Consider the following 11,555-nt stretch of genomic DNA (forward strand, 5'->3'; position numbering starts at 1 on the left):
CCGCCGCCAGCAGCAGCAGCAGCAGCGGCGGCAGCAGCCGCAGCGGCGGGGGCGCGAGGCCCGGACCCCGGGCCATGGCGGGGCGGAGGAGCGCAGACGGGGCGCGGGACTCGGCGGGGCTCGGCGGGCTCGGGCTCCGGCGTCCGGGACGGTCAGCGGGCGTCTGATGCCCGGCCGCTCCCTCCCACTTTTATAGTCCGCTCGACCTGCCCGGCGGGTTCCGCCGCCGACTTGCCCGCTGGTATTTGGGTGACACATCCCGCCCCCCCTCCCCGTCCCACGGAAGGCCCGGCCGGCCCTTCGCGCCGCCCGCGATAGGATCGGGGAGGGGAGGCCGCTTCCGCCTCCTCCCGACCGAAAGCCGGGGAGGGGAAAACCGATACTCACCTGCGGGCGGCTGGGGACCCGCCCCCGTCCCCACCCGGGCGCGACCCGCCCTGCGCAGCCGCCCTCCCGGGAAGGGAGTCTAGGGGGTGCCACAGTCGCGCTCTCCCCCTCCCGCACTCCTTCCAACCCCTCTCCCTCCCTCCCTTCTTTCCCAGTTCTCCTAAGAGCTTGCATTTATAAGCTTACAGTTCACAAACATTATCTCACCACCACACCAGTCCTGACAGGTATGGACTGACTATTAGACCCGTTTTATGGGTGATGCAGATGAAGCTTAGAGACCGGAAATCACCCACCATCAATTTCCTCAGATTCCTGCCAGGGGTCCTTGGTACCTGCCAGGCTGTTAGGAGAACTTAAATAATGTTTGTGGTCCCCAGTCTGAAGGGAAACTAAGGAGCAGTTCTGTTACTCTTTCTAGCACAGGTAAAGCCAGGTGTCCTGGCGTCCAATGTATCACATATTCTGTTAACACTGATTTTCTGTCCACAGGCACGCACACATGTAATGTATGCAATAGGTATCAGGAGACAAAAAGGAACACATTCTTACAGAGCCAGCAAGACTGTAAGGAGTTTTTTGTTTGTTTGTTTTTTGTACAATTTGATTCTAAAAGAGCAAATCATTGCTTTTCTTTTTCTGTATCCCACATCAGTAGCTGAGCCACGGCGCATGATGAAAGAATGGAGCCTGAGAAATTTTTTGCCAACTACTGTGCGACTACTTTAATGGGACAGAGGGGTTGCAATCTCTTTTGGAATCACTGAGAAAGTCCAGAGTTTCAAAGCGATGGTAAAATTAACAATAATTAGCAAGCTATAATTATTCCCAGGTCCTCCATCAAAGCACATTTTATATATTCAGCATTTAATGTGTACTACCAGTAGCGCAAGGGTGTTGTTTAGCAGATGAAAGCCAGCTGGGCCTCTGTCCCATTAATTTTCAAGCAGTTCCTGAGGTAGGTAGATTGAAATATGTTATTCTGCCTTTACAGATAGAAGTGGAGACGTGTGAGGGACAATTTCTTACACCACAGACACACACAGTTGTCGGGATGCTCCTCTGCTCTCTGTGCCCTCTGTCTCTGTTCAGGTCTTCCCTGAACAAGTAGTCTAATCAGGTTCTTTTCCCCTCTCCAATCTCAGTCCACCCTGCCTGAAGAAAGCTTTCTAAATCACAAATCTGTGCCCATCTCCTGTCTGCTAAGAACCTCTCAAGCCCAGAGTGTGGGGGTGCCCTTGACTTTCAGGATAAAATCCATACTTCTTATTAGCACTTAAGATAATTCCTATACTACCTTATAGGCAAACCAATTTCTCTGTCCCTTAGTTTCCTCATCTGTAAAGTGGGAATAACAAAAATACCTACCTTACAAGGTAGGTGTGAGAATTAATGTAGATAAACCATTTCAAAGAATGTCTGTTTTAATGGATAGATGTTAGCTGTTGTCATTCATTGTCACCACCACCACCACCACCATCATCATCCTATTCCTGTCAACTTCTCCATGTTTTCAGGCCTTTGCAAAGTCATCTACCCAGAGTCTCCCTTTCTTAATCTATTTAGTGCATAGTTGTGTTTTTCTACTCAGCTCTTGGGTCACCTCCAGGAAGCCTTCCATGATGAGATTCTGCCTACTGCACTCAAAGCTATGCCTCTTCTCTGTGCTGTCCTAATCCTGTATATACTAAACTGGCAACATTAACCTTTCTGTGCTTTTGCCCTCCCATCTGTGAAATGGATATAATAGAGTCCATGTCAAGGTTATACTGAGAATCCAAACAAAATAGATGAGACAGAAGATGGCAAGGCTTTGTAAATTCTGAGACTTTTGTGAACTCTAAGATTCCATAAACATGTTAGATTGCGTTTTTATTTTAAAAATATCCCATCTTCTCACTCTTCTAGCTATTGACTAGACAGCCCCCATAACTGGCAGAGTCACCTGCTTGACATTCCACTGGGTCCCAGGCTGGCAAGAGGAAACCTGATACAGGAGGGTTCTCAGGGCTGAGGAATGTATGTGATTGATGGTGTCACTGACTACTTAGGACAGCCCACATGGCTATGCACTTCTGGGGCTAGTGCTCTGAGGTCTCCAAACCTCTGCCTCTTCCAATTATGTTGCTGGAAGAACAGGAATAGAAGGAGCCCATCTCCATGTCCTCTGTGGAAGATGGAGTAAGCCAAAGAAGACTTCCTAATGCCCCTACCCCACTTCCTTAAACTCTGTGATTCTGCCAGACATTCCCCAAAAGGCACACAAACACCATGATGAGTCGATTAAGGAAACACAGTCTCAGCTCTGTTTCTCTCTTTTCCCTTCATTTTTTCCTGCCTAGTTTTACAAAATATCGTGCTTTATCTCTTTGTTTTTTAAAATTTTAATTTACAAATATTGAACAAATCTTTCCATTGTCTCAGGCTTGTCAAGTGTTTGTAAGATGCAAGGACCACATCTGAGCACTGTAGCCCCAGCACCAGCATATATTGGGCACTAAGTGATGTTTATTGGATTAATTGACATCGAGTTGTGCCCAGAAGGTTGCAGTACCAGTAAACTCTCCTAGGAATGTTCATATGGGTCATTTCAGTACTTGTTTCCTGGTCTGGGTCTCACCTCCTGCCCCAATCACAAATCTCTATCCCTACCCTAACCCACCCTCCAAACACCTGATTTCAAGAAAGACTGAATAATGATGCCCTGAATGTTACTTTTGCTTGTATGCATGAACATTGTGCCTATAGGGAGGAGGGATACAGTCTGAGGAGGCTGAGAACAGGCAAAGATTCTGTAAGCAAGCGTGTATTGAGGTTGAAAGAAAAATGAACTTTGGATCTAGCGAGACTTAGGCTCAAATTCTGGCTTCACATCACTCACTGCTGTGTGGTTTTGATCAAGTTGTTTCACTACTCTTACCCTCAGTTTCCTTCATTGTAAAATGGGTATAATAATGTCTGTGTTGCCCCAACATCTGTGGAAAGAATGACTTCCCACTTTGTTATTAAGAGCATGGATTTCCCTCATTGAATTTCACACTTCAGCTATTCTTGTGTTCTCTTTTATAAACTCTTGGTGATTATCTGATTCTCCTCGGTGTAAGACCAATACCAACATGTGAGTTTTACATTAAAGGGTATGATATATGAAAAACAAAACACAAAAATAAAACTGTGCTTGATTAATTAAAAATAAACAACACTTGCCACTCAGAATTATCTTAATGATTCAAGATAGGAATATAAAATACCCAACACAGTGTTTGGCATGTACTAAGTAGAATAATCTTAGCTGTTATTATCAGTCATCTCAGGAATGTGAGATCATTAAAGGGTACTGCACAAAGCCAGTGATTAAGGGATTGCTGGAGATCAAGTCCAGGGAGCTGGGTGCTAGGTAGGAGAGCTGCCTGAGAGCCCCCATCATCCCTTAACCTTCAAGATGCAGTAATATGTAAAGTATCCAGAAGCAGACAGTGCATTCGTATATTTGCTCCCATTATCTATTGGAATCCCTACAACTCTCCTTGTTATGCAGGGAAGATATTATTATCCCTATTTTACAGATGTAGAAACAAAGGCCTTGGGAGGCAGAAGGAAAGAACTTGTCCATGGTCACATGCTTCTAAGTGGGGAGGGTAGACCTAGAACCCAGGTCTCCCGACTGCGAGTGTGTATAGAAATTAACAAAGATGGAATTAACAAAGGAATAAAAGAGGTTAGAGACTCATCCCGTGTTTCTTGGGGTTTCCTTTTGTTTATTTCTCTTGCACAAATATTTTTAGAAAGTTCTGGTTTCATGAAGAATGATCTAATTGTGTAGGGCACAACCGTGAGTCTGTACCTAAAAACCCCAGGATTTATGCCACTAGCACCAGTTCCTCATATCTTAGAGTGGAAATGGTCCTTGTTGTCTCGCTTTGCTACAAATAAACAGCCCACATTTGATTCTGTACTGCCACTTATGAGACAGGGACCCTGGGCAGGTCCTTCTCTTTGGTATCTTTTTGTCCAAAGCAGGGATAATAGTTCCCTCTTAGAGGCGTCTTGAGGATCCAGTAACATGGTGTCTGTGAGGCTGCCTGGTGCTGTGCAAGGAGGTGTCCTCACTCTTCTTTGGGTCCTGACCACTGTTAGCTTCAGCTCTGTAAGGAACACCTTTTGAGCCAATGGGCAGTGCTGGATTTCCATTCCTCAGCAGGAGCTTGCAGCCCCAGGAGAAGCAGGTGACTCTTCAGCCAGAACACAGAAAATGCAGAAAGAGAAATCAACTGTGGTGATGGTTAACTCAGCAAGGTGGAAGGAGGCCCCAAGAAACACGGAACACAGAAATAATAGGAAGTTGGCCAGGGGCTGGGAGCAGGGGTGTGGAGAATGGAATAGACAAGTGGTATACAACTGTATCTTATTGTTGCATTTTTAAAAAATGTGACTGAAGAATTGCAAAATAATTCAAAGAGTCAGAGGATGGGCACACTTTCTGTATTTTCTTGTTTGCTTAAAATGTTCATAATACAAAAAGGATTTCAAATCCAGTCAATCCTTCAAAGTAAGTTTTGGAGGAAGCATAAGAGGGTAATATTTCTGCTTTTGCTTCTACTTGTCTTTTTCATTATTTAAATATAAACTTCCATTTATTGGTTACCACGTTATAAATTCCATAGAATCCCTTCAGCAATTCTACAAAATAATTACTCTTGTCCCCATTCACCTGAACAGAAAGCTGAGGCTTAAGATCACACAGTCCAGACTGGATTTGAGCCCAGGTCTGGTGATGAGACCATTTTTCATAATCTCTTGCTGGTGGGTCTCGAACAAGTGAGAGTAGGTCAAAGACATTAGGATGGTATACCAGCTATGGTTTGGGTCCTGGCTTACTAGGGAATGTTTGCTCTTTTCACTTTTCTGGGAAGACAACACATTTTTCTGTTTGGGCTTGTTCATTTGGGTGGGGATTTGTTTACTTTTTTTTTTTTTGGAGAGGTTGACTGTAACTGCAATTACACCCAAAAGTGTATGTCATGGTTTCAATCCAGAATTTTCTGTCTCTCTTCTTCTCTTCATGATGTCCTTGTAATAACTGCAAATCATGAATAGCCCCTGTCTCATTCTGGTCTCTTACGTTAAAGGTAGCTGACTTCTTTTCCAAGGCCTTTCTCGGGGAGAAAGCCAGGAAAACACCCAATAACTTTGTGATTATTTCGTAGTTAATCTCTCTGGGCCTGGCAGTTTCCAGAGAGATCTGGCAACAAATGAAGAGTGATTGAGAAATGTTACCTCTGCATTCCCAAGGCAGCCACAGTGGGGGAACCCCACGCTGATGAGTCATGACGCTTCCTTTCCCAGCGCTGGCCAGGTGAGGTGTGAGGTCTGCTAAGTGGGTGAGGAAGTGTTTGCTGTTTCTAACCATTTCCAGCTGTTCTAGAAGTAGGAGCAGTTGGTGAGAGGTCTCAAATGTGCTCTGCCCTCCCCAAATTAGTCTGCCTTTCTGGACAGCCGTGGTCCAGGTAATGCTCTTTAGAGTTATTGAGAGGACCTTAAAAGACATGTGTTCCAGTCTCCCGCCCAGAAAGGCATCTTGGAATCCTAAGCAGGTGTTTATATGCTACCTGTGATGATGAATTGTGCTTCCCTGCTCACAAGCCCATTCAGCAAATTCTGTGCCTCTGTAATTTACACAAACTGATCAAAGTTTCTCCTCTTGGCGCAAGAGGGAGTCAGTGATTTTCACTCTTCACTCACTGGTTCCTTAGGAATTTGAAGCCAGTCCATCTGTCCCCAAGTCTCTCCCTTCTCTGCTCCCTCCTTACCTCTTCCATTGCCTTTCTCTAGGTGAAGCAACCCTTTTCCACCATCCTTCCTCCTGTGCCAACCTCACACCCTGGGTGGTGGCGGGTGCCATCTCCACCAGTTGCCCAGTCCAGCAAATGATGTTACGTGACCAGGCAGTCTTGGGAGATACCAGCAGAGGATTCTTGGGAGGCTGTGAAGGAGGTTTTATTCCTGTTGTCTCGCCTCTCTACTCCCCTACCTAGGAAAGTAAAAGTGACTCCAGCTTCCCCTTACCTATCTACCAACTTCCTCTTTCCTAGGAACAGATGGTTTCTGGGCAATACTTATAATATCTACAATTAATTGAGAGCTTATTATGGGCCAGTGGCTCAACATGTGTTACCTCTGTCCTTTACAATATCTAAAGGAGGTGGGTTTTGTTTTTCTCACTTTATAAATAAGCTCATGGCTGGGCTCGGTGGCTCAACTTGTAATCCCAGCACTTTGGGACGCCAAGGCGAGTGGATTGCCTGAGCCCACGGGTTCGAGACTCACCCAGGCAACTTGGTGAGATCTCGTCTCTACAATAAATCAAAAATTAGCTGGGCATGGTAGCACATGCCTATAGTTCCGGCTACTTGGAAGGCTGAGGCAAAAGTATCGCTGGATCTCAGCAGGTCGAGGCTGCGGTGGCTGGGAGCATGCCACTGCACTCCAGTCTGGGTGACAGAGTGAGACTACAACTCAAAAAAAAAAAGAAAAAAAGAAAAATTATCTATAAATAAGCTCAGGCAATCTAGATCTTGTTCAAGAATACAAAGATAGTAAATGCCAAAGCTGGAATTAACATTCTTTTTATTATTATATTTTTAGAGGCAGGGTCTTGCTCTGTTGTCCAGCCTGGAGGACAGTGGCATGATCATAGCTCACTGCAGCCTCAGACTCCTGCTCAAGAAATCCTCCTACCTTAACCTCTTGAATAGCTGGGACTACAAGTGTGCCACCGTGCTCAGCTAATTTTTTTTCTTTCTTTTTTTTTTTTTTTTTTTTAGTGACAGAGTCTTGCTATATTGCCCAGGCTGATCTCAAACTCCCAGGCTCAAGTGATCCTCCTGTCTCAGCCTTGAGTAACTGGGACTACAGACACGCAACAGCATGCCCAGCTCACACTCAGTCACCTAATTCTAAGACTGTGCTCTTTCTGTGACACCATGCTATTATAGACCATATAAATTTCCTCAGCTCAGTTGTTTAAAACCCCAGCTCACTAGTGTAGATGTTTTCTAGTGTACAAATTCAAACTATATTCTAAACTTTCTTTCTTCTGCTAAATCAGAATGTCAAAAAATCATCTCTCAAGTGAGTTCAAGTAATGACAAGGCTTTGATTTTATCCAACAACTCACAGTTTTGCTATCTGACATCTTGGTTGAACCTCACCCTTTTGGGAAGACAGACTAGGTACTATGGGCACTGAGCAAATGAATAAAGTACAGCCTAGTGCAAGTGAGTTTCATTATTGCTGCTCACAGCAGGAAAGAGCCAGACAGAACCTTCCAATCTCCCTGGGGGAAGACGCTTTCCTTAGCACTAGTGCTGACCTTCCCACAGGCACAAATACCCAAGCCGTCGCCCTGCGTGGTCTGTCTTTCTGCCCCTCCCTGCCTCTGCTGCTGCCCATCTTGAGACATCTCCAGGCCCCGGCTGAGTGTGCCGAGGGACTCCACTCCTACTCTCGGCAGTTATGAGTCACAAGACTCACACAGGGATGGAAGAAGAGGCGAGGAGGAGTGGGAGAGAGGAAAAGGAAGGATGAGGCAGGCGAGAAAGAAGGGACTCCATTGTTCTCTGATTTCGGGATGTGTGGGCTCCGGACAGAGGGCAAGAAAGTCTCTGTTGTTCCTCTGGCCTTAGTGGGATGCAAGAAATTGGATTCATTTCTTTGGATTCATGTGAGAAGTCCTGGCTCTGTCAGCAGAGCTTCCACTATCGTCTTTCAAACCATGACTGATGGGAAACTGAGGACTTCCCACAAAAGCTTCTCTAAGACCATGGGAGGCATCAGAGACCAACAGCACTAAACTGCTCAGCACCCTGAACTTCCTTTCCCCATTGCACACTACTGATTTTTCATACACCCATTCAACCATCTACCATCCATCCAGTCATCCAGCCGGTTAGCCAGCCAGTCATCCTTTATCGAGTGCCTCCCAGGTACCAGGCCTGTACTGGACTGAGGGGACACAAAGGCAAATAATACCCAACATCTGACTCCAAGAGCTCATAGTCCACCCAGCAGCTACCACCTGGTGGGGGCTTAGTACATATTAGTTAAATCGATAATATAGAAGCATGCCGGGTGCAGTGGCTCATGACTATAATCCTAGCACTTTGGGAGGCTGAGGAGGGAGGATTGCTTGAGCCCAGGGCTTCAAGTCTCACCTAAGCAACACAGCGAGACCGCATCTCTACAAAAAATTAAAAAATGAGCCGGGTATGGTGGTGCATGCCTGTAGTTCCAGTCACTTGGTATGCCGAGGTAAGAAGATTGCCAGGAGGTCTAGGCTGTGGTGGGCCGTGTGGTGAGCCACTGCACTCTAGCCTGGGCAACAGAGTGAGACCCCAACTCAAAAAAAATGAAAAGAAAAGAAAAGAAACAGGAATAGTTATAATAAAGTATTATAAAACATACTTCCTATCTGCTCCCATAATATAGATGATTTACCTAGAATTGTAGAATACATCAGTAGAAAAACCTCACTGGCTCTTAAGCTTGTCTGTTTTTCTCATTTTTTGTTCAGCATTGAATACGTAGAGCTTTTGGGGGTGGGAGGAAATACAATCTGACTGATAGCATTTGCATTTTTAAAAGACAGCCGAAATAAATAACATTTGGGCAGAAAGACAACCTAAAGAGATTGCATGTGAGGGAATAAGAAAAAACCCAAATAAATAACACTGAGGAATGTCGAAGCTAGAGATAACCTTCCAGGAAAGCTGGTCTAGTCGTCCTCATCTGTCTTGAGCCATGGAATCCATTTCTGAGGAAAGTGATAGATTATCTTCTCAAACAAGTACAACTACGCAGAAACACCCTGCACATGTACAGCCTCCAGGAGTGTCACAGGCTTCCTGAAGTTTATTGTTTTCATGAACCCTCCCCCACTCAATTGAGAATCTCTGACGGAATTCATCACCTTCACCTCACTTAATAGCTACAGTGAAATGACTTGTTCAAGGTCACGTGACCTATTAGTGGAAAAAAAACATTAGGCAGCTTGACCATAAAAAGGAACTCAGAAACTTGCTGCTTGAGTTCAAATCCTGCTGTCACCATTTGCTAGCTACTTGATCTCAATAAATTATTTAACCTCCTTCATGCCTCTATTTGGTCATCTTTAAAATGGGGATGATAATAATAGTAACCTACTTTATAGGCTTATTGTGAGGATTAGGAGTTTTTAACTTGCTAAAAACTCACAGCAGGGGTCAGCAAACTGTGTCATGAAAGACTAGCTACACAGTTTAGGCTTTATGAGCTAAGGAGCAAAATTATTGTGGAAATGACTGTGGAGGGACTTATTATTCAACAATGTAAAAAACATTAGGCGGGGTGCAGTGGCTCAAGCCTGTAATCCCAGCACTTTGGGAGGCCGAGGTAAGCAGATTGCCCGAGCCCACAGGTTCAAGAATAACCTGGGCAACTTGGCGAGACCTCATCTCTACAATAAATCAAAAAATTGGCAGGGCCTGGTAGCGTGCACCTGTAGTTCCAGCTACTTGGAAGGCTGTGGCAGAAGGATTGCCTGAGCCCAGCAGGTCAATGCTGGGGTGACCGTGAGCATGCCACTGCACTCCAGCCTGGGAAAAAAAAAATTGTTTGCCCATGGGCCATACAAAACCAGGATTTGGCCAGTGGTCTGTAGTTTGCAGACTCTTAGCTTGGAGTGGCACACAACAAACACTCAATAATGCTAGCTTCTGTTATTCACACCAGGGCTTTTCGACTGCTGTGAATTGTTTATGCTCCATGTAGCAAAAATAACAACAGGAAACAAGGTGCTGGCCGACCAGCTCAACCAACCTGTTTGTCAAAACATAAGCCAAGATTACCAAGATGTGGAGAGCCGCCCTGCTCCTCTCCGTGTCAGAGCCATCCCATTCACGTCCAGTTCGCGTAGGTAAGCAGCCAAAGCTCTAATTATTTTCAGGGAAGCCCCAAGTCGGGTGCCAAGTCAAGGTAGCTGGGATGGGAGGAGCTGGGATGGTTTCTGGGCAGAGGTGGAGACTGGGGAAGGAGAGAGGGGTTTGTCCCATGGCTACCCACGTCCCAGGGCTCTGGGGTGCTGTGTCGTTTTCTAGGTGTGGAGTTTGGGGCCTATCCTGCCTCTTGCACCTGTATAAGGCCAGTTCTGCCAGTTAGCCGCCTTCTGCTCACACCTACCCTACTTTAGAGCAAGCAGCCCTGCCTGGAGCAACTCCAGATACAAATTCATCCATAGTTTGGGAGTTAGAAAGGACCCCACCATCGATTCCCAATTGCTCCATTTTACGGATAAGAAAACTAAGGCTTGGGTTGGGGAGATCACAGAGCAAGCATAGCCATGCTGTGATTAGAAACCAAGGCTCCAGCCTTCTAGGCCAGTGCTTTTTCCCTGCCTGCGTTTGTGCACGTTTCTGTCTTTGGTACATCATAGAAATACCAGAAGAGTTGTCCAGTGCAGTTTTTTGTGCACATCAGGGCACAGCCCTTTGAAGAGTGTAGCCACTTGTTTGTCAACATTCCCTGAGCTCCTTCTCTGTGCCAGACACTCTGTGGGCTCAAAGGATGAAAAAAAAAAAAAGAGCCAATATCTGCTCTCGAGGAGCTCAATTTATAAATCAGTGTGATTATCACTTTGCGCTGGTTTGCACATTTTTTTGCTCATTCAACAAACATTATTGAGACATGCTTTGTGTCAGGCACTGTACTACATGCTGGGAATATGGTATTAATAAGGTCTCTGCCTTTATGGAAATCATGATCTAGTCAGGGAGATACACAAAAAACAAACACATGGACACAGTGGTGTGCTGGTAGATGTTTGACAACAGGGTCTCAAAGGGGAAAAAAAGAAAATATTCTCACTCATAAGTGAATGTTGAACAATTATCATAATACTATAAAAAAGGAATTGGCAGTAGTATGAAACAGCTAGGGGAGGGCGGGTGAGATTGGCAATTGAGGGTATTTGTCAGGCAGGGAGAGGCACACCTCATCAACAAGGGTACCTGCACAATGAATATTTGTATACCTAACCCTGAATTGTACCCCACAATTTTATAATAAAAAATTTTTAAAGTGAAAAAAAAAGAAAGAGTATGCTGATTTGTAGCATTTGGTGATTTTCTTGGTAT

The 11,555-nt window shown here is 45.3% G+C and overlaps 1 protein-coding gene across 1 annotated transcript in view; it reads right to left on the reverse strand.

Annotated features, from left to right (window-relative positions):
- Nucleotides 1–143, reverse strand: part of TACSTD2 (tumor associated calcium signal transducer 2) — a 2,236-nt gene extending 2,093 nt beyond the window's left edge. Inside the window, exon 1 of the mRNA XM_021705881.1 lies at nt 2–143. Within this exon, the coding sequence (XP_021561556.1) occupies nt 2–76 (75 nt within the window). The 5' untranslated portion in view covers nt 77–143. The remainder of the gene's footprint in view (nt 1) is intronic.
- Between the last annotated feature and the right edge of the window lie 11,412 nt (nt 144–11,555).

Source organism: Carlito syrichta, unplaced genomic scaffold (assembly GCF_000164805.1).
Source record: "Carlito syrichta isolate Samal-C Ts95f unplaced genomic scaffold, Tarsius_syrichta-2.0.1 Scaffold314796, whole genome shotgun sequence".
Taxonomy (NCBI): Eukaryota; Metazoa; Chordata; class Mammalia; order Primates; family Tarsiidae; genus Carlito; species Carlito syrichta.